A 23,695-nucleotide genomic window follows, 5' to 3' on the forward strand; every position below is an offset into this window, starting at 1 on the left:
GCATAATAAGACCAGCTCACAGCTCTTTGCTTTTCCTTGGCTGGTTATTAAAAATAGAGCGCAAACCCACGTCGTTTTTTAAATTTTTTTTTAAATTAACAAATACAGTAAACTACACTCACAAGGTACTGCTTCCTGGTTCAAGTTTGTTTTCTATTTTTTTTATTTTATGTTATTTTAAGTAATTACCCTATCCACATTTGTTTGCAATGCAAATTTCCTTCTCCTCTCACCATTTTGCTTCATTTTTCAGCACCCTAGACATTACTATGACCATTTTACAACCATTTTACAGCACCAAAGTTCGGTTCACCATTGACTTATATGGGGTTCGGGCCCAGAGTCAAGTTCTAGTTATATTCTCATACATGAACCAAACTTTGGACTAAAGTTCAGCTGAATCCGTGTGTGCTCATCCCTGGTCCTAATACCCTTTTGGCAACAAAAACAGATGCATGCTAAATATCATATACAGCCATATGTTAAAGTTTGGGCACCCCTATTAATGTTAACCTTTTTTCTTTATAACAATTTTGGTTTTTGCAACAGCTATTTCAGTTTCATATATCTAATAACTTATGGACTCAGTTATATTTCTGGATTCAAATGAGGTTTATTGTACTAACAGAAAATGTGCAATCTGCATTTAAACAAAATTTGACCTGTGCAAAAGTATGGGCACCTCAGCATAAAAGTGACATTAATATTTCGTTGATCCTCCTTTTGCAAAAATAACAGCCTCTAATCGCTTCCTGCAGCTATTAATGAGTTCCTGGATCCTGGATAAAGGTATTTGTGACCATTCCTGTTTACAAAACAATTCCAGTTCAGTTAAGTTTGATGGTCGCCGAGCATGGACAGCCCGCTTCAAATCATCCCACAGATGTTCAATGATATTCAGGTCTGGGGACTGGGATGGCCATTCCAGAACATTGTAATTGTTCCTCTGCATGAATGCTTGAATAGATTTGGAGCGGTGTTTTGGATCATTGTCTTGCTGAAATATCCATCCCCTGCGTGACTTCAACTTCGTCACTGATTCTTGCACATTATTGTCAAGAATCTGCTAATACTGAGTTGAATCCATGCGACCCTCAACTTTAACAAGATTCCTGGTGCCGGCATTGGCCACAAAGCATGATGGAACCTCCAAATTTTACTGTGGGTAGCAAGTGTTTTTCTTGGAATGCTGTGTTTTTTAGCCTCCATGCATAACGCCTTTTTGTATGACCAAACAACTCAATCTTTGTTTCATCAGTCCACAGGACCTTCTTCCAAAATGTAACTGGCTTGTCCAAATGTGCTTTTGCATACCTCAGGCGACTCTGTTTGTGGCGTGCTTTCAGAAACGGCTTCTTTCGCATCACTCTCCCATACAGCTTCTCCTTGTGCAAAGTGCGCTGTATTGTTGACCGATGCACAGTGACACCATCTGCAGCAAGATGATGCTGCAGGTCTTTGGAGGTGGTCTGTGGATTGTCCTTGACTGTTCTCACCATTCTTCTCTGCCTTTCTGATATTTTTCTTGGCCTGCCACTTCTGAGCTTAACAAGAACTGTACCTGTGTTCTTCCATTTCCTTACTATGTTCCTCACAGTGGAAACTGACAGGTTAAATCTCTGAGACAACTTTTTGTATCCTTCCCCTGAAAAGCTATGTTGAATAATCTTTGTTTTCAGATCATTTGAGAGTTGTTTTGAGGAGCCCATGATGCCACTCTTCATAGGAGAATCAAATAGGAGAACTACTTGCAAGTGGCCACCTTAAATACCTTTTCTCATGATTTGATACACCTGGCTATGAAGTTCAAAGCTCGATGAGGTTACAAAAAACCAATTTAGTGCTTCAGGAAGTCAGTAAAAAGGAGTTAGGAGTGTTCAAATCAAGAAAATGATAAGGGTGCCCATACTTTTGCACCGGTCAAATTTTGTTTAAATGCAGATTGCACATTTTCTGTTAGTACAATAAACCTCATTTGAATCCAGAAATATAACTGAGTCCATCAGTTATCAGATATATAAAACTGAAATAGCTGTTGCAAAAACCAAAATTGATATAAAGAAAAAAGGTTAACATTAATAGGGGTGCCCAAACTTTAACATATGACTGTATTTAGACTTGTAGTTTGGGACAGACAAACCAAATGTGATGAAGCCCACTAATGACATTTGAATACCTGGCTTTTGCACATTTTTTTAACTGAAAAACTCACAGTAAAATTCCAAGTATGTACTTGACGTGAAAAAGAGAACATGTGGAATATAAGGGCTCGTGCACATGACCGTATTATCTGTCCAAGTGCGTCCAAACAACCATTGGATTGCACCCTGACCAACATTATACTATGGGGCTATGCACAGGTCCAATTTTATTTTTCCTGGACAGGGACTGTCTGGAGAAAATAGTCACAGCATGCCTGAGATTGATCTGATATTCGGATCACGCTCAGCCATGCAATCAATGAGTCAGTGGAAAATATCAGACTGCATTCGGATGACATCTGAGTGCAGTCAGATTTCCACAGGCTGACACAATGGAGAACATGAAAAAATTATTTTCTCCATCTTCTCCTCATCTGAGAAAATCGGATCACACTATGGATCAAACTCTGATCAGAGATGGATCAGTGCATGATTTTCATAACTGACACAATACTCTCAGATGAGAACCTATACGCTCGTGTGACCCTAGCCTTAACAGAATGCTTAAAATAATCATTAGATAATTAGCAGTCCAGTCCAAAGCAAATAACTGTATTAAAATCTGACTTTAAAATATTAATTACTACAGTGACGCATACATTTGACACACCCAATTTACACTAAAAATACTTCTCAAGCAGACTAGTAATATGCAGCTGGATTGCACACCCTTGGTGGTGTGGTAATAACATATAAGAATATCACTTATTCTAATTGCTTATGTATAGGTGTCAACCATCCATTGCATAAATATTAATTATACTGCTGGAGATTTTCTAACTCCTAGCTTCATTCATATCTGCGAATGGATTTTTTCATTGTTACAGTGTGTTTTGCATCCTTATCTTTAAAGGGGCTGTCTGGATAGCTACTGTTACATATTTATGCCCTCTCCCGTCCTTGTTTCCCTTTTGTCGCTCTTAAGGTATGTGCACACAGCATCTATTTCAGGTGGATTTCACCTGGAATGCGCTTGAAAACGCGCTCAAGAAATGTTAAAAATAATGAATGCATGCACAGCAATGTTGTTTTGACAATGCTGCATATTTTTGCAGCTGTTTGTAACTTCTTTGAATCACTTCAGACTTTGTAAGAAATGACCCGAAAATTCTTCACATGGCTTCTGCTTGGAAGCTGCCACTATTTTGTATGTGATTTTTTTTTTTAAAAAGATGCTAGCGTCAAGGCTGCCGATAAAACTCCAAAAAGACGAGAAAGAAATCGCTTCTGTAAAAATAGCGCAGTTTTTTTCCTAAAGCGTTTCCTGCTTCAAAAACTATTTGGGCACTGTCTGTAAGATGCTGTGTGCACATGCCCTTAGAACGTCTATCTAATGCACTCAGTGCCAGTAAGACAGATGCAGCTTCAAATTTGCCAGTAAGGGTGTGTGCACACGTTGCGGATTCTGCTGCGGATTTTTCCGCGCAGATTTAGCTAAATCCGCAGGTAAGTCCGCAGGTCAAATGACCTGCGTTTTACCTGCGGATTTAGTGTGTATTAGCCTGCGGTTTTCCACTGCGTTTTGACGCCTGGTCTTGGAGCAGGTGTCAAACCGCTGCGGATTCCGCACAAAGAATTGACATGCTGCGGATTTAAAACCGCAGCTAATCCGTGCGGAGAAATCCGCAGCATGTGCACAGCGTTTTTCAATTTCCATAGGCTATAAAGGTACTGTACAACGCAGCTGAAACTGCTGCGGATCCGCAGGGCCAAATCCGCCACGGATCCGCAGCAGAATCCGCAACGCATGCACACACCCTAAGGCCATGTGCACACGTTGCAGATTGTGCTGCGGATTTTTCCGCGCGGATTTGGAAAAATCTGCAGGTAAATCCGCATGTGAAAAGACCTGCATTTTACTTGCGGATTAGCTTGCAGTTTTCCCCTGCGGTTTGACACCTGGATAATGGAGTAGGTGTAAAACCGCTGCGGATTCCGCACAAAGAATTGACATGCTGCGGATTTAAAACCGTAGCAAATCCGCACGGAAACATCCACAGCGTGTGCACTGCATTTTTCATTTTCCATTGACTATAGTGGTACTGTATATCGCAGCAGAAACTGCTGCGGATCTTCAGGGCCAAAACCGCTGCGGATCTGCAACGTGTGCATATGGCCTAACTATTGACTGGTCTGCATATTAGGAGAGTACACACTGCTGGCACTGATGTACAAGAGTCTCCGGACAATGGAACTACTGGGCTTGTGTGTCCACTGGCTCTTTATACAGTAGGTGTATCTTCTGGGGGAAAATGAAAAGAACATTAGGTGGCGTCATAACTAATATGTGAAAGCAAAATGGAAAAACTGTAGAAAATTTCATTTATACATTTTTTTTGCCACTTTTTAAAAGCTGGCTAGAGAGAAAAGACAAAAAATGTGGCACTTATCCTTCTATTCCCCCACTGCTCAGGTGGACTCTGTAATGATCGGAAACGAAGATGCGTTGCTCAGTCAACTGACCGCTGAGGCTATTAATTGACCTCAAGGTCAGGTTACTGATGATTGGGACATCATTACTTCTGTTTCTGGCAATAGATCCATTCCCTATAGTCCGTTTTCAGTGGAAAGCACTATGAATTGCCTAGAAATAGGACGTTTTGGCTAGCCCCTTGGACGCGATTCTTGCGCACGATCTTCCCCCTCCACTATAAGTATTTTTTATTAATAGCATGGAATGATTTACGACCGTGCACAGTCACCACTGACTAGATGCCATGGAAAAGGGAAAGATGAAAAAAACAATCAATACCTCTATTATAGGATTTCATCAGTCATTTGTGTCGTAAATGATACCGTAGTTTGCGTGTAACTACACGGCATAAAAATCCAACACAAGTTTAATAACTTTAATGAAACTGTTTACCATTCAGGTAGTTGGGAGCATCCTGCTCTATAGGATACACTCTTTCCATAGCTTTAATTAAGAATTTTTAGAAACACATTTCGGGTGTGCAGGGTTTTCGAAAGAAAAAATAATGGTTTTGCTACTGTATTAGCCAGTTGAAAAAAGATTTATTGCTCTCAGTAGAAGAAATAAAATAATATTCTTGTAGTTATGATACCTTTTAATGGCTAACAGAATACAATAAGCGAGGTTACAAAGCAACGTTTCGAGACTACTTAGGTGTCTTCATCAGGCATGGTATAGGAAGCACAAAAAGAGCAGAGACGTGAGACAATAAATGGACATTTAAAATAATAACAGGGTTTTCGGCGCATGATGTTCCAAAACTGGTAGATGGGCAAGGTTAGCTGTAAGGTACTTAACGAAAGCAATAAATCCTATAAACATAGTTTACAATCTAGAATACATCAGTAGTCCATTAGGAGATGAATATGCCATGGCTATAATTCATAGATCTTAGGACAGACAGTCCATCTTGCCGGACTGCACCGTTACTCCACACCTGACTTTCCAAGCAGGGGTAACATTTGCCATTTTTGTTAAAGTTCTTTCCACTACATCGCGTTGCTTAAGGCTGACCCTGAAAACGACTGTACACCTTATTCTCTAGTAATTTGTTATTAACTTGTGTAATAAGTTCTAGCTTGCTATGTCCAAGGGTCATCCTTTTAAAATCTTTGCTAGCGTCCTCCCTTTTCATATCAGCAAAAGCAGTCTTATTCGTGGGAGCGCTATCGTGATTATTTTTTTTATTTATAGCCGCATCACTTTTCATTCTCGGGGATATCTTGTTTTGTGGATGTAGAAGTTTGTTCTGAAATTGTTCAAGCTTGGCTCTAATAGTAGAAGGTGGGTCGATCAGGTCAGGGGTGGATTTCGACAATGCCTTTTTGTGCATAGCCATGAGGTTATTTTGTTCTGTGTGGGGAACTGACGGCCGTCTCTGATCTTTCGGTGATTCGGCTTTTTGTTTACTTCTCTCGTCGTTTGTGTTTCTGTGATAGTACCTTGACAGCACCGGTTTTTCTTCGCGTATCACAGTGACCGCCTGGTTATTACTAAAGGGTGGTGTCTTTACACTATTTTGGCTGTCTGAGCTAGAGGTACTGTCAGATTGATGTAAACGATCAAGAGCTAGAGGCGTTTGAAGAGGAATGTCTACAGCTTGCCATCTGCTCCTGGTGGGCGTAGACCCAAACGGTTTGTTGTTTTCATTTTCCATCATACAAAAGTAGTCATTTTCTAATGAATCTGCATACAAACATCGAAATTCTCTGTCAAACTCTTCCACTATGTTCCCTTTGAAGTAGGTTGCCATATTGCTGTGGACGTGACCCGAAAGCCAACTGAAACTGAAAGATAATAAGTGTCAGAATAGGTTTTCATAGGCAAACAAGTAAACATTAAAACATTTTCATAAACTCTCAAGAAAAGGGTACGGTCACAGTGACGTATAACATGGCTGAGTGCTATCCAATGTTTTATCAAATAGCAATGGGCCCAATGTTATTCTATGGGGCAGTGCAGATCTGTGATTCGACATGTGAAAACAATGCTGCCAATGCGTCCGATAGGATCACGCGTACCCATATAAGTCTATGGATGCGAGGGAAACATCGGACTACACTCAGATGTCATCCAAGTGCAGTCTAATGTACACAGAGACAATGAAGAAAATGGAGGAATTAAGTTCTTCATCTTCTTACCTGTGCAGTGAATTAGATGACAGTAAGATGACACTCGGATCAAACTCTGACAAAGTTTGAGCCAAGTGTCATTAATATAAACGGCCCGTTTGTTTTGCCTGAGAGAATATATGGCAGTGTGAGCGAGCCCTAAAGAATTCTATGCCAGCCAGACTTTCCATTAGGTTTCTTGAAACCTAGTATTTTGATTGATGTAACAATAACAATTATGTATCAGCAATATTCAATCACTTGCAGGATTTATGCACACTCTGGTATCATGGCTTCATGTTTTGCTGGTCCTTAAAGAGAATCTGTCAGTAGGATTTCACTCCCCCCCAAACTATGTATGAGCATGTAGCTCTTTGAAAGATAATTCCAGTAATACCTATGCCTGGCCAGTGCATTCCTTCATTACTGAGAAATTAGTGTTTAAATTGATATGCAAATGAGGCTGAAGAACTATTTGTAGATCTATTTTCCGCCCAATTCTCCCTCCTGCTTGACTGAAAGCCTTTATGCTGTGTGACTTCAGTTAATGAAGTCCTGAGTTAAGATGGGGGGAAGGGGCGCTGGTTGGTGAGTTTGGCTGGAGTTACAGAGGCTTCAGATCTTCAAATAGTTCTTCAGCCTCATTTACATATTAGTTCAAATGCTGATTTCTCAGTAAGGGAGGAACGGACTGGTCATGTACAGGTATTGCTAGATTTGTCTTTGAAAGAGCTACATGAACATAAAATAGTTTGACTGTTTAAATCCTGATAACAGCCCTTTACTACATGCACTAATGGCACATCACATCATGCATTAAGAAAGTTTTCTTCTCTAGAAGACTAGAAGAATTTTTTCAAGCGGCAAGAATACTGTGCCTCAAAGAGGTTTGACACAAAATATAGAGTGCCTACAAGTCTGTAATCAGATGCATGGAAACTCCATTTTGCTCCAACAAAGAGGTAAATTTCCAATCAAGCAATTTTGACGGAGCGGCGACCACACCAAAATGCAACACGTTGCGTTTGGCGCAGGTCGCCACACCATCAAAACGACGCATGCGGAGGCACACATCGGCATGGCCTGCATACCTAATGCTAAAGATAGGGTACGCAGGCCGCATGCCGACGGAGGCGGAGCTGACCGGAGGAGGTGCAGCAGTGGGCGGAGCTTCACAGAGGAAGTCCGCATCCCTCCGCAGTTCCTCCATACACAAATGTGAAACCGGCCTTAATGCTAGATTAAGATGCTCCTAATTCTTCAAGAGGTACACACCTTTTAATGGATCAGGTGCATCTTATAACTGGTGTACATCGCCACCCCATTATGCCAGTCAGAAAGTGAAGTGTCACTTCTAGCATAAGGTATGTCACAATTTTTTATGAATTTGTCAGGCGAGTTTTCCATGTCCTGTTCTGCCCCAGCTCCGCCCACTTTGGTGGAGCTAGCCAAAAGTTGCATCAAAATGTCAAAAGTTGCAAAACATTTGCACAACTATGAAACATTTAATGGTGTTCTGTGGCTGAATTGTGGCTAAAACATCTTCTTGAATCGGGGTCTTAGATTTTGTAGAGTATCATATACAAGAAATTTGATATAAGATTACCTGTAGGAACCAGCAATGACATGTTCGCAGTCAATCAACAGAAATTTCTCTAGTGACTGTCCATAAAATTTCTTTCCAGACTTTGTACAGTATGTGTCACCAGTTATTGTACGGATCTTCATTTGCTATAAAACAGAAAATTGTGAAATATTAGTTTTTTTTCTGTTTTCCTAAGAAAACATTATTAATTCACAGATCTACAGGAACACAACTGTTTCTATAAAGTCTCTAAAATGTCAAGGTCTGTACTTTACAAAGATTGCATTAGACTCCACACGAAACACTATAAGATACGCGTAATGCAGACGACATTTAAAGAACACGCACCTGCTTCTCCATTGTTTTTTCTAAAGTCATCTGTTTTTGAAATGCACAAAACAAAGAAAATTCTAATATAGTAAAGTATTCATAACATCTGCAAAACTAAGAAATAAAAGCTATAAACATAATAAATGGGTTATAGTTAGGCATATTGGTGGCTAAAACCAAATAGACACTGACATTATCGTCATCATCCACACAATCGTCTCATGGTAATTTCAGACAACTTGATCTTGTTTGATAGATTATGTCATAAAAAAGTGATCTGCAAATTATTTTATTATTAATGCTAATTATTTAATGTGTGTGTGTCTCTCTATGTCTCTTCTCCTTGTCCCCTGTCTGTGAAAATGCATACAGGAATGAATGTGTCGCATGGATTTATGTCTTTTTACATCAATTAAGGAATTTACTCTTCAGACCTTGTGGGGTCATCACACAACACAGAACCAGACCCCAATCAGAGGGCAATAAAACTTTCATACTCCTTATTTATGAACTGTTCCAATATTCATGTTTATCCCTCTCCCATAATGGTAGTTCTGCTTCATGTCACTTGTCTTATCTATTGCATTATTTCTGTGCTGTGTTGTGTATAAATATGTGATTCTTCAGATGTTGTGTTAGTCTATGCCTGATGAAGAGACCTGAGTAGTCTGGAAAGCTTGCAATGTGTTACCATCTTTTCAGATAGCCATTAAAAGGTATCAACTACTGAGGACTCTCAAGTCTGAATATTTTTCTACAGGCATAACAGAAAGACATACTCTCAGTTTAGGGAATGCACTGGGCAGTGGAAGGAGCAATGTGTTCTAGGAAGTGAGAAAATTGAATTTCCACCAACTATGGTACTAGCACAAGGTTGAGCCATGGACACATTAGCCTGGAATTTCCATCAACAGCAGTTTTATTTTTATCAGGATTTGTGCGAAAGAGCAAATACACTTTAAAATATTCCAGTTAATCTCTCAGGCCACCTTCTTTGTCTATAACATGCTATCTTTCTTGTTTTTGGTCATTTTCTATCCTGAAACAGAATGAAAAGACTGATATAAAGGTGGTCACCCGCACAGGATGCCATACTATTGCTAAGGAGCTGTAGCTACATGATAAATAAAGTATAGGTGCGTACTACTAACTAAACTAAGTGTCTGCATATATAATACTGAAGCTACAGGTACCTTACTGGAGCTGAAAAGAAAAATATAGGTCATTTATTTTACATAGTTTGGACTTTTTTATGATATATGACGAAAAGGTACAAAAAGCTCTGTTAAATATAGTTAGTACATTTTCAAAGGTTTGTTAATTTTTTTCTTTATGAAGAAGAATATTGATCTGTCATGTCGATAAATCATTGATGCCTTCTAAGGAAACATTTGCACTTAAAGAATCACTTCTGTACTTTTTTATTGCCCCTTCCATTACCAATCAGTAATATGGTTGTGTGTAATGAGTGAATTAAAATACATACCCATCTTTCTCTTCTGCCGTTTCCAGCGCTGCTCACGTCCTCTCTGGATCACATGACACAGTTTTGACCTGCCTGTTCACACTGTGTCTTCTTTGTGGACTGGAAGTCAATGTGCTTAAATGAGACTCAAAACGAGGTTCACGTAGACTTACAATAAGAAAGGAACTAACAGTCCCCTTAGTGAGTCGTAAATTCAGAGTAGCGGATATGTGATGCAGGAGAGGATTGGAGCAGTGCTGGAAACGGCAAAAGACAGCAGCCAGGTAGTATTTTAATGCAGTGACTAAACCAGGGGTGGACATATCATTGGTGCAACCTGTGCAGCCACACAGGGGCCCAAGAGGTGAGTGGGACCATTTATACCTCCAAGGCACGTGCAATTTTGAGTTTTTAGGAGATCTTGGGCTGCAAGGGGCCGATGTATTGTTCTTGCACAGGGGCCCAATTCTGTCTGTGTCTGCCAGTGGACTAAACCCAATACTGATTGCTAATAGAGAAGGCAATAAAACAAGAAAAAACAGTAAAGTAAAGTAAAACAGTAAAAGGTAAGTGCCAGTGATCATCAGACTGTAAAGCAGCATAGAGAGAACCTGTTGCAGTGATAGCTCTCGCTACAGCTAAAAAATGAGCATGGGGCCTTTGTTTTAAATAGCTTTTTATGTCAATACAGTGTATGTGATCACTCCCATTCATATTTAACTGTCAGTTTATGTCAATGGAAGAATATGTTGCAGTCCTCCACCCTCTGTCTGAAAGTGAACACCCTACTTTTATCCTGAGTAATGCATAAATCCCTCAAGTCAGCATGTCTTCAAGAAAATGTAAGGATTTCAAGTTCAGACCTGTCAAATAATAAGTCTCTTTATATCAGTACAGTACATTCATAGTTCTAAGAAAAAAAGATTATACCCAGCAATAAAACAAATAGGAACATGCCAGGAAAAATCTGAAGTTTATCTGATTTTATGCGGCAGAATCAGAATCATTATTGTATATTAGAGATTTGCAGAATTGCATGCACAGACTATGTACAGTACAATGGCACATGGAGTTTGCCCCCAACTGTGTACCTCCATAGTGCTTCAGAATGGCTTCCCCTGCTGTTATGCCACCATAGCTATAGGTCACCATTGACAGACAGTCCAATTAGGGATGAGAGAGTATACTCGTTAGGATTCGGTACTCGGTGAGTAATGCGGTACTCGCGTTACTCGAATCCTAGCGAGTAAATTTCACTAGTCGCCTTGCAGTATTCGGATCTCCCGCCCGGCATGTGTTAGCCAATCACAGTAAAGCCACCACCTTCTTTGTTGTTGATTACTGTGATTGGCTGGTCGCGCAGTGTCATAGTCATAGCCTATGAGTCATAGGCTATTAAGCTATGACTATGTGTGTGCGGAGAATGTGTGCGGGGGTCTATGAGGCTGTGTGTGTGTGCGGGGCTGTGTGTGTGCCGGGACTGTGTCGGCCTGTGCCAGGCTCTGCGGGGCTCTGTGGGCTGTGCAGGGCTGTGCCAGGCTCTGTTGGGTGTGCTGGCCTCTGCCGGGCCTGTGCGGTGCTGTGACGACATGTGCCTGGCTCTGCTGGGGCTGTGCCGGCCTCTGCACAACCCCACACACAGCCCCACAGGCCCCCGCACACATTCTCTGCGCACACAGTCTCCACCCACACACATTCCCAGCTCATTACTCGAATTTTCCATAGACTTACATTGGACTCGCTACTCGTTACGAATACCCGAGTATTAGGAGCTACTCGTAACAGTACAGCGAGTCCGAGTATTTCACTACTCGCTCTTCCCTAAGTCTAATTATTGATCAAAATTGTTATACTCAGAATACCACAAAATGGACCGAATATTTTCTCCACCCCCAGCTCCTTTAATCTCTTTTGTCTGTCATTTTTATGTATTGTTACTGGCATGGTTTTACTGTCCCTCCCAACTCTGAGTGACGAGAAAGAGGGACACACTGCCGTGCGTGTAACAAAAATTTTTATTTACCACTAAGCCAGTACCCTAACCCCACCCAGTCCTTTATATGCTCCCAGACGGAAATATTGCTCCTAGTGGAGACAATTAGTGTTCTCACACTGTATGGTAACCCTTTCATGTCCCCTACAGTGCCCTCACACAAAATGATTCCTCCACACAGTCAAATGCTTCCGACAAACTAAATACCCCATGCACAATATAAGGCCCTTGACAGTGCCCACCGCACACCGCACAATCCTCCATACAGTCTGATGTCCCCTCACACAAATAACTCAGTTACATCAACAAACACACAGCTCTGATACACACATAACTTTGCTATATCAACACACACACAACTCTGTTACCCCAACACACACAACTCTGCAACTTCAACAAATAAATCCAACTCCGCACACGCACATTGTACAATGCTGTTGACATGCCATTTTTTTGTCATGCAAAAGTCATGCAAACAAAAATAATCTCAGCGCTTATGCCATCCTTAATGTGTTGTCGACTACTGTAACAAGCCTTTCTCAATCTTTATGTTTTCTCCCAGTAAAATAATAAGACCAATAATCATCTGTGGTGCTGGCGCAGTTCTAGCATTGTCAGCATTGGCTCTTCCTGTATTCATGTGACATTGGCTACATGGATCGCATGACATACCAATCAGTGCTGGTTTCATTCTCTCATCCTTAGGGCAAATCAGTCTTCTGGAAGAAGTGAGAAATGTGGCTGCTTTCTCACTCCTTCCTGATGTCAATTACGTCTGTAAGAGACTGAAGCCAGCTCTGATTGGTCAAAAGGATCTCATGACATAACAATGTCACGTAAGCACCGGAACAGCCAGTGCCAACACCACTGGAATGGCACCGGTAAGAGAGGTGAATACAGCTGTTATTGGCATTTTCATGGGTGCACAGACTTACAGTGACTTGCGAAAGTATTCGGCTCCCTGGAACTTTTCAACCTTTTCCCGCATATCATGCTTCAAACATAAAGATACCAAATGTAAATTTTTGGTGAAGAATCAACAACAAGTGGGACACAATTGTGAAGTTGAATGAAATGTATTGGTTATTTTAAATTTTTGTGGAAATTCAAAAACTGAAAAGTGGGGTGTTAGGTGCCAAGGTTCTCACACTGCACAGGGGGAATCTCAAGCCATGTCCTCTGCAGTCTCCCATTCCTCTACAGCCGCAGAGGTTCCTGCTCAGTAGAGACATTGGTCCCAGCGTCTTGCCTAGGCTAACGTTAGGCATCTGGTTGCTACTCCTGGCTCAGCTATTGTACCATGCATGAGTCAGCGGTGAGCAGACGCTCCTGGGACTAAGTCCTGCTTTTCTCCTACTGAGCATGCCCGTGGGATGACCTCTCATTGGAGGTCGGAGTTCACATGCTCAGGTCCTATTGCAGCTCACATTGGGCCATCAGGAAGGTCCCGGAAGGCTGCATCTATAAAAGGATCGCACGGCTGTGCGCTAATATAGAAAAAGATTAGACCATGTGGAGTGAGTGTTGTATGCATGTATGAATGTCTCTGGTGAATGACTCATTATGAAACCCCTACCCTTGGTACGCATGTGTTGTGTAGCCTATCCTGCTAGCGCCCAGGCTGAGGTCCAGGTAGAGGCAGAGACTGGCATCAGCATCCACCGGTGGCTTTGACTACGCACATAGTCTGCACTCCTCGGTGGTCAGCGTTCATTAGAGGCGTCCGCAGGTGCGACGCCGCACGTTCAGTAGGTCTAGAGGGACTCAATCCTCGTGTCCTTGGGGCTGAGTTCTGTGACCATTTACTGAGCGCTCTCTTGCCAAGTGCTGTGTGATTTAACAGGCTCCGGAATTTATGTTCCGCGGTACTGCGGCTCTGTGACGTAACAGAGCCCGCTCCTGTTCACACCTGGTGATGCTAACCCGCGTTTGGATACCGCTATATACATCCGCCATTACTAAGCAGCAGTTTAACACCTCTGCACGGTGGATGCCGGGCTGCGAGTGCACCTTACTATCATTTTATTATTTACTGCATTCCGCCAGCCCTAACATGGGGCGTGCAATATTATTCAGCCCCTTTAACATAATACTTTGTTGCACCACCTTTTGCTGCGATTATAGCTGCAAGTCGCTTGGGATATGTCTCTTATCAGTTTTGTACATCGAGAGACTGAAATTCTTGCCCATTCTTCTTTGGCAAACAGCTCGAGCTCAGTGAGGTTTGATGGAGCTCGTTTGTAAACAGCAGTTTTCAGCTCTTTCCACAGATTCTCGATTGGATTCAGGTCTGGACTTTGACTTGGCCATTCTAACACCTGGATACATTTATTTCTGAACCATTCCATTGTAGATTTTGCTTTATGATTGGGATCATTGTCTTGTTGGAAGACAAATCTCTGTCCCAGTCTCAGGTCTTTTGCAGACTCCAACAGGTTTTCTTCAAGAATGGTCCTGTATTTGGCTCCATCCATCTTCCCATCAATTTTATCCATCTTCCCTGTCCCGGCTGAAGAAAAACAGACCCAAACCATGATGCTGTCACCACCATGTTTGACAGTGGGGAAGGTGTGTTCAGGGTGATGAGCTGTGTAGCCTTTATGACGCCAAACATATCATTTGGCATTGTTGCCAAAAAGTTCGATTTTACTTTCATCTGAACAGAGCACCTTCTTCCACAAGTTTGGTGTGTCTTCCAGGTGGCTTGTTGCAAACTTTAAACGGCACTTTTTATGGATATCTTTGAGAAATGGCTTTCTTCTTGCCACTCTTCCATAAAGGCCAGATTTGTGCAGTGTACGGCTGATTGTTGTGCTATGGACAGACTGTCCCACCTCAGCTGTAGATCTCTGCAGTTCATCTAGAGTGATCATGGGCCTCTTGACTGCACCACTGATCAGTATTTTCCTTGTTTGAGATGAAAGTTTAGAGTGACAGCCAGGTCTTGGTAGATTTGCAGTGGTATGATACTCCTTCCATTTCAAGATGATCGCTTGGACAGTGCTCCTTGGGATGTTTAAAGTTTTTGAAATTATTTTGTATCCAAATCCAGCTTTAAACTTCTCCACAACGGTATCACGGACCTGCCTGTTGTGTTCCTTGGTCTTCATGATGCTCTCTGTGCTTCAAACAGAACCCTGAGACTATCACAGAGCAGGTGCATTTATACGGCGACTTGATTACACACAGGTGGATTATATTTATCATCATTAGTCATTTAGGACAACATTGGATCATTCAGAGATTCCCCAATGAACTTCTGGAGTGAGTTTGCTGCACTGAAAGTAAAGGGGCCGAATAATATTGCACGCCCCACTTTTCAGTTTTTGAAGTTCCACAAAAATTTAAAATAACCAATAAATTTTGTTCAGCTTCACAATTGTGTTCCACTTGTTGTTGATTCTTCATCAAAAAATTACATTTGGTATCTTTGTGTTTGAAGCATGATATGTGGGAAAAGGTTGAAAAGTTCCAGGGAGCTGAATACTTTTGCAAGGCACTGTATATCCACTGTGTATATGCAGTATATATGACCATCAGTCTGTCCATAGACTGAATGGTGGAGAAAGGTATTGTCTGCTCCCTTCTCCACCCATATATTTTTAACTATATCTGTGTGCTATGGATACAGATAAAATTGAAGTCAGAGCATATTTCCAACTTCTCGGGACAGTTCGAGTAGTGCAAATCTTGGTTTAACATAGTTTGTTGCCTACTACAAAGGTCAGGGCTCAGGATACATCTGCCAGGAAAATACTGTATATGTCGTGTTTCATAAAGATAATGGACTTACAGTATAACATCACAACTAATAATTGTTAATGGGATCAGATTGGCAAACGTGTCGCAAAAGACTTTGGGTGTCCGATTTTGGTTCAAAGTTGCAGAATTTTTGCCATCATAGACTTTAATGTTATCGTGCTAGCAGTGTATCTTATGTTGAACTGTCCAAAACTTCAATTAGGGTAGAACTTTGTGGCGGCATGTGCCACATGACAACAAAACTCAGATAGGTTGCTCAACAGAAAAGATGTCGGCAATTAACTTTTGAAAGTTTATTTTAGAGCTATAATTTGTCTATAAAAAAAACCTGCTGAATCACAGGCAGGTCACATGCTCAACTGATGTTTATGGAATGTGACTTACAACCAAAAATCCAACTGTGTTGCACTTGTTGTGACAGTTGCAGTTTGCAACCCAACCCCTTTGACGATAAATTAGTGTGTCACTCTGTAGCCCTAGCCTTAAGCAGGGCGAGACAAGCGTATGAAAATTCATCCAATTTTCATAAAGAAAACTCAGACGATTTTCAACAATATTGTCATCCATGTGCCATTTACAGTCATGGCCGAAAGTGTTGGCCCCCTTGAAATTGTTGCAGAAAATGAAGTATTTCACCTAGAAATTATTGCAATTTCACATGTTTTGTTATACAAATATTTATTTCCTTTGTATGTATTGGAACAACACAAAAAGACAGAAAAAATATCCCACAAAACTGTGCTCTCTGCAAAAAGCCTATTTGTGCACTCTGCACATGTCTCAATGGGAGTACTGTGCCAAAAAGTCGCTGTGTGTACTCTGCACCTTCGCCTGTGGGAGTGTTGTGCCTTTAAGCCTCTGTATATACTCTGCACCACTATATGTGGGAGTACTGTGCAAAAAAGCCGCTGTGTGTACTCTGCATCCCTGCGTGTGGGAGTTCTGTGCCTTTAACCCTCTGTGTGTACTTTGCACCACTATATGTAGGAGTTCTGTGCCAGAAAGCTTCTGTGTGTACTCTGCAACTCAACTTGTGGGAGTACTGTGCCAGAAAGCCTGTGTGTACTTAGCACCCCTGCCTGTGGGAGTACTGTGCATCAAAGCTTCTGTGTGTACTCGGCAACCCCGCTTGCATGAGTATTGTGTACTCTGCAGCTGTGTCTCTACGAGTAGTGTGCCTAAAAAAAACTATTCTACTCTGCAGCTGTCCCTTTGCCATTTGTGAGCCTAAAGAATAATTTTACTATGCAGTCGTCTCTTTGCCATTTGTGGGCCTTAGAAATAATTTTACTTTACCGCTGTGTATATATGAATAGCGTGCCTAAAAATAATTCTACTCTGCTGACGTCTTTGTGCAAGTAGTGTGTTTACAAAATAATTACACTCTGCAGTCATCTCTGCCATCTGTGGGCCCTAAAAATAATTTAACTCCACTGTTGTGTCTGTATGAGTATTGTACTTAAAAAATAATTCTACTCCACCATTCTGTCTCTACGAGTTGTGGTTGTGCCTAAGAAAAAATGCTAAACAGAAGCCGCGGAGACACCATCACGTGTTTCTCAACGCAAGCAATGACCAGCCAGGTCTTTGCCCGGGAAGGAACAACCGCGGGAAGGGCAGTCTCCAATGAAGGAAACCACCTATGCCAAAACATGGTATCCATCCACATACAGCTGTTTCGGGGTATTGCCCCTCATCAGTGTGGAGTAGGAAACTGGCTGGTAGGAGCAATGCCTAGTAAAAAGACTATGAAGAGGAGGATGAATGAACTCATGGAGATCAACATCTGACACTGCGGAGACACCATCACGTGTTTCTCAACGCAGTGATTCTAGAGCACTGCCCCCATCCCTTATGGGAAATATGTAAAACATGCAAAACAGAAGCCGCGGAGACACCATCACGTGTTTCTCAACGCAAGCAATGACCAGCCAGGTCTTTGCCCGGGAAGGAACAACCACGGGAAGGGCAGTCTCCAATGAAGGAAACCACCTATGCCAAAACATGGTATCCATCCACATACAGCTGTTTCGGGGTATTGCTCCTACCAGCCAGTTTCCTACTCCACACTGATGAGGGGCAATTCCCCGAAACAGCTGTATGTGGATGGATACCATGTTTTGGCATAGGTGGTTTCCTTCATTGGAGACTGCCCTTCCCGTGGTTGTTCCTTCCCGGGCAAAGACCTGGCTGGTCATTGCTTGCGTTGAGAAACACGTGATGGTGTCTCCGCGGCTTCTGTTTTGCATGTTTTACATATTTCCCATAAGGGATGGGGGCAGTGCTCTAGAATCACTGCATTGAGAAACACGTGATGGTGTCTCCGCAGTGTCGGATGTTGATCTCCATGAGTTCATTCATCCTCCTCTTCATAAGAAAAAATGCTGTCCTACCATTGTGGCTGGGCCTAAAAAATAACTGTGCCTTTAAGCCTCTGTGTATATTCTGAGCCTCTGCCTGTGGGAGTACTGTGCCAAAAAAGCCTCTGTGTGTACTCTGCCACCCTGACTTTGTGAGTATTGTGTCAAAAAGCCTTTGTGTGTACTCTGCACCTCTACCTATGGGAGTACTTTGCCTTTAAGCCTCTGTGTACTCTACTTTGCCTAAAACACAATTCTACTCTGCAGGCGTCTTTTTGCGATCAATGTGCCTACAAAATAATTGTGCTCCGAAGTCGTCTCTTTGCCATTTGTGGACCAAAAAATAATTTTACTGTACTGCTCTGTCTATATGAATAGTGTGTCTAAAAACTAATTCTACTCTGCAGCTATCTCTTTGCTATTTGTGGGCCAAAGAAATAATTTTACTTTACCATTGTGTGTATACAAATAGTGTTCCTAAATAATAATTCTACTCTGCAGCCATCTATTTGTCATTTGTGGGCCTAAAAAATAATTTTATTCTGCAGCCATCTCTTTGCCATTTGTGGATCTAAAAATTAATTTTACTCTGCAACCGTCTTTTTGTGTATAGTATGCCTACAAGGTAATTTTACTACTGCTGTGTCTATATGAGCAGTGTGCCTAAAAGATAATTATGCTCTTCAGCTGTCTCTTTGCCCTTTGTTGGCCTAAAAAAAAATTTCACTCTTCCGCTGTATCTGTAAGAATTGTGGCTGTGCCTGCAAAAAATGTTATACTCTACCAATGTGGCTGGGCCTAAAAAAATAACTGTGCTTTAAAGCCTCTGTGTGTACTCTTTACACCTGTCTTTGAGCATACTATGCCTTTAGGCCTCTGTGTTCTCTGCAGCTGTCTGTCTGAATAGTGTGCCTAAAAAAAATAAGCTGTTGATATGACTGTATGACATGTGGGCCTAAAAAATAGTTATACTGTTCACCTGTGTCTGTGGGAGTACTGTGTGTAAAAACCTGTGTGTGTACTCTGCACATGTCTGTGTGAGTACTCTGAAAAAAACTCTGTTTGGGTACACTGCAAAACAGCCAGTGTGGGTGTTCTCTGCAAAACACCCTCTTTTTAATTTGGGTAGGCCCCAAAACATAGTGAATAAACAAACTGCAGTGGAGTCTAACAATGGCTGGGTGCTTCTGGTATACTTCTCTATTCAGCCAAAGGTGTTGTCCTGTGGGATCATTGGTTGTGGAAAAGCACATGTGCTTGTCTGTGATCACACCTCTTACCGTGCTAAACCCAGGATCTGACAGTACACTTTCCGCAGGGCAGGCCAGCACCTCCAAGGCGTAAAGGGTAAGCTCAGGCCATGGGTCCAATTAGGAGACCCAGAAGTTAAATAAGCCAGACCCATGACTCAGTTTGTGGAGACGTGTGGTACATAGTATTCCACCAGGTTGTTGAAACTGTCACGCTTATAAATCTGATCCCTTGAGCTTGTTTTTTTTGTAGTTGACTTCTCTTTCTGTCAAGCCACAGAAGACACACCTTTTCTGTGGGTGTATGGGATCTGTTTTCTGGCTGCAGTCTGTCTCACTTAACACAGGTATTTCAAAGGTCTACCTGCACTGTAGCAAGATCGCATCTATAATGTTCATTTAATTATTTTATTTGTTGATATAAACTTTCTCTCTCAAAATGCCGCTGGCCACACCTGCGCAGTAGCATCTATCAGAGCTGCTGGTGCCATTTTGCTAGAGGAGAAAAAAAAATTGTCTCCACCAAGATAGCGTCGGCGGATTGGCGATAGATGCTACTGCGCAGGCACCATTTTGAGAGAGAATTTTTTTTTCTGAATAAATTTATATCATTAAATAAAGTATTTAAATGGACACTATAACTGCGATGATGCTACAGCGCAGGTGACGCTGTCGGTGCCTGACTGCTGAATGTGAATTTTTTTTGATTTTCAAAACATATTATGTTCCTTATGTAAAATAGGGGCAGGTCACTGAGGGATCAGTGACATGTCATAAGCCAAACAGATGAATATATAAGCAGAGCACTACATAAAGACTCCTCCCCACAGGCCACCACGGAGCACGAGAATCTCATTAGCTGAAAGCTGAAAATAAAGATTAAACAACAACCACAAGATGGATTGCATCAACCAAGGTATCATTTTAATCAGTATATCAGCGCCTACCTGACACTTCCTGTAGGTTACTCAGCACAATCCTGCTGACAGGTTTCCTTTAACTCTCCTACACTTTTGTCCTAGCTATTCCTCCACTAATCCCCTCTGCCAATCCCTTCATTGTCTCATAATATACAACTTATCCACTTCAAGCCACTAACACTGGCCTGCAAAGCCATCCAAAATCTGTGTGCCCTATATGTCTCTGAACTAATTTCCCGATATTTTCCACCACATAATTTCTGGTCCTCCCAAGACCTCCTTCTTTCCTCCACAATCGTATGGTACTCATCCAATCGCCTGCAAGACTTCTCTAGTGTATCCCCCATTCTGTATAATTCTGTGGCCCAACAGACTCCTTTATCCCCTACATTTGGAACTTTTGGAGCGGAACTTCAAAAACCTCTCTCTTTAGAACAGCTTACAGCTAGCAATGACCACTCTGCCACCTCACTACTAACAGAGCTGCCACCTCACCAACACCGAAGCTGCTGCAACTGCCAAACCTACTCTCTCCTTTTCCATTATCCTGGAGATTCTAAAGGTTGCAAGGGTATGGTCCTCTTACCTATGTACCTGTTTGACTATTAGTTGGACATTGAAATTTCTATTTGGGTTTTGTATGTAACCTCTCCTCGTGTACATCACAAAGAATCAATGGTGCTCTAAACATAAATAATAATAATCCCCTGCATGATGTTCCACCCAGTCTTCACACCTGCCTTCTTTGCCGTTCTACACACAGCAGAAACCCGCAGTCTTTGGCACCTGTGTTTTGCCATCATCATCATCATCAGAGATGTACTATGGTGGTCCACTGACCATTTGCACTACCCCTCCTAGGTACTCATCCTCAAACAGAACAAGTGGTTGGGCATCTATTTCTTCCTCTTGTGGGGCAAAGTCAGGTGGATGGCCCACAGAACCATAACCAGCAGAGTCATTAAAAAGCAGATGTGACTGGTGCATGACTTGGGGCACAGACTGCTTGGCTGATTTTCAATTGGGTGAGGTGGAAGACAGATGCTCATGGACCACAGAAGCAAAATTTGTGCTTTTAGTAGGGGACCGGGTGGAAGACAAAGTGAAGGAACTGAAGGCACTCTCTGCCATCCAGTCTAAAACCACCTCTAATTATTCTGGCCTCACCATTCATCCAGCGGTACTCAGGTCTATAAAATTACACAGAACTTCTTCTTGCCTGTGTGCACCAGAGGAAGGTGTTTCGTTTGGGTGCGTAGCAGATCAAGCACGTGTTATCCATCCCTGAGCAACCACACTATTACCAGCAGCAACACAGCCATGAGCCCTATTTGATGCTCCCCTCACTGTTTTCACTCAAAAAAGCGCAGAGTTTAGATGGCCTGTATACAGATAGAGTGGCCAACAGATTATTACACTGTCTTTAAAAAAAACACACGCAAAAGCAGGATTGGCTACCTTCTACTCCTACACCTCTTCCACCTAACACCACCACCTCAACTTCCTCCTCCACTTGGACCTCCACCTCCTGGTTCAAGATTATATATATTCTATTATGTTTCTATGTTATTTTAAGTTGTTTCCCTAGACACATTTTTTGCAGGGCGATTGTCCTACTCTTACCCATATTTAGCTTCCTTTTTCAGCCCCCTAGCCCTTACTATGACCATTTTATAGCCATTTAAAGTACCAAAATTTGTGTCGTCATTCACTTCTACTGAGTTCGGGTCAGGGTCAAGTTCAGGGTCAAGTTCGGATACAGAGCCGAACTTTGAATTCTAGTTTGGCCAAACAACCACAGATTCTCTCATCCCTAATTGTTGATATTTTTCAACAATTTTGGTTCTCAAGTCCTAAGATAGTTCTCTTCTCCTCTTCTGTTCTCCCTGCTTAGTGTGGCACACACAGACACACAATGCAAAGATTGAGTCAACTTCTCCAATTTTTATCATTTTAGTTGTGATTTTCATATTTCTCATACTTGTTACTTGCCACAGGTGAGTTTGAATGAGCATCTCATTTGAAACAAAGATGTTTACCAACAATTTTGTCTGCCCAATTTTTTTTTTTTGTGTGAAATCATGTCCAATTTGCCTTTTTTTTTTCATTTTTTTTGTGTTGTTCCAATGCACACAAATGAAATAAACATGTGTATAACAAAACATGTGTAACTGCAATCATTTTCTGGGAGAAATACTTCATTTTCCAGAACAAATTTAAGGGTGCCAACACTTTCAGCCATAACTGAACGTGTCTGTATGTTACATCAGTCTGACACTCGTGTGACATTTGATTTTATACATTAACATTTTAAAATGTACATGATAAAATTCAGTTTCCCATGTTAATAATACCAATGTATCTGCAAAAATCGAATGCAATACAGATGTTCCATATGAGATCTGTTTTTTTTTTTAGCACCCATACACTTGAAAGGGCAAGTCTCATCCAATAAACGGAAGATAACAGTGCATCCTGCAAATTTTTTCACATGGACACTGTGAAATATCCTTATGAAAAACTGATATCTGTAGAGCCCTACTCAATTGCATTGGTCAGTGTGATGTCCGATTTTCACACGGAGAGCACGTCATTATAATATGCTCATCATTATAATATGCTCAAGATCCTCATGATGGTATAGTTAAAATTTGTTTTGTTGTCCATTCTTGCATGTATACTGCACAATATACATTAAATACACTGAACTTACAGGTATTTGAACTTTATTGAATCCCAACTTCTCAAACATCTCTATGAAGTAGATCAGATTCTTCTCATCAAGCAACAGGTACACAGGGACTTTTCGTTTACTTGATGCTTCTATCATATCACATAAGAGGTCCACATCTGTGAATAGATCCATGACCAAAGCAATGACCTACAAAAAACAATAATATAATAATAAAAATGACAAATACATTAACATATTCAGTCTCTTGTGTAGACAAAGCATAGTTGGAAGGGGACTCTGCCTAAAATATGCCATACTGTGAGGTTGCCATGACTGTAACTAACTATGGTACTAGGCAGGATCAAAAACAAGCAGCTTTATTTAACCCCTTCACCCCAAGCCTGTTTTCACCTTCCTGACAATGCTTATTTTACAATTCTGTCCAGAGTCACTTTATGTAGTAACTCTGAAACACTTCAACATTTCCCAGTGATTTTGAGAATGTTTTTTTCATGACACATTGAACTTTATGTTAGTGGCAAATTTAAGTCCATATATTTTGCTTTTATTT

At 41.5% G+C, this 23,695-nt stretch overlaps 1 protein-coding gene across 1 annotated transcript in view; it reads right to left on the bottom strand.

Annotated features, from left to right (window-relative positions):
• Positions 1–5,196: 5,196 nt before the first annotated feature.
• Positions 5,197–23,695, bottom strand: part of FAM83C (family with sequence similarity 83 member C) — a 35,565-nt gene continuing 17,066 nt past the window's right edge. The window contains exons 2-4 of the mRNA XM_073572377.1: positions 23,164–23,331; positions 8,392–8,516; positions 5,197–6,461 (exon numbers count right to left, since the gene is read on the bottom strand). Of these exons, the coding sequence (XP_073428478.1) occupies positions 5,678–6,461; positions 8,392–8,516; positions 23,164–23,331 (1,077 nt within the window). The 3' untranslated portion in view covers positions 5,197–5,677. The remainder of the gene's footprint in view (positions 6,462–8,391; positions 8,517–23,163; positions 23,332–23,695) is intronic.

The sequence above is a fragment of the Dendrobates tinctorius genome, unplaced genomic scaffold (genome assembly GCF_039654945.1).
Source record: "Dendrobates tinctorius isolate UK_male_01 unplaced genomic scaffold, ASM3965494v1 ptg000032l, whole genome shotgun sequence".
In the NCBI taxonomy this organism is placed as follows: Eukaryota; Metazoa; Chordata; class Amphibia; order Anura; family Dendrobatidae; genus Dendrobates; species Dendrobates tinctorius.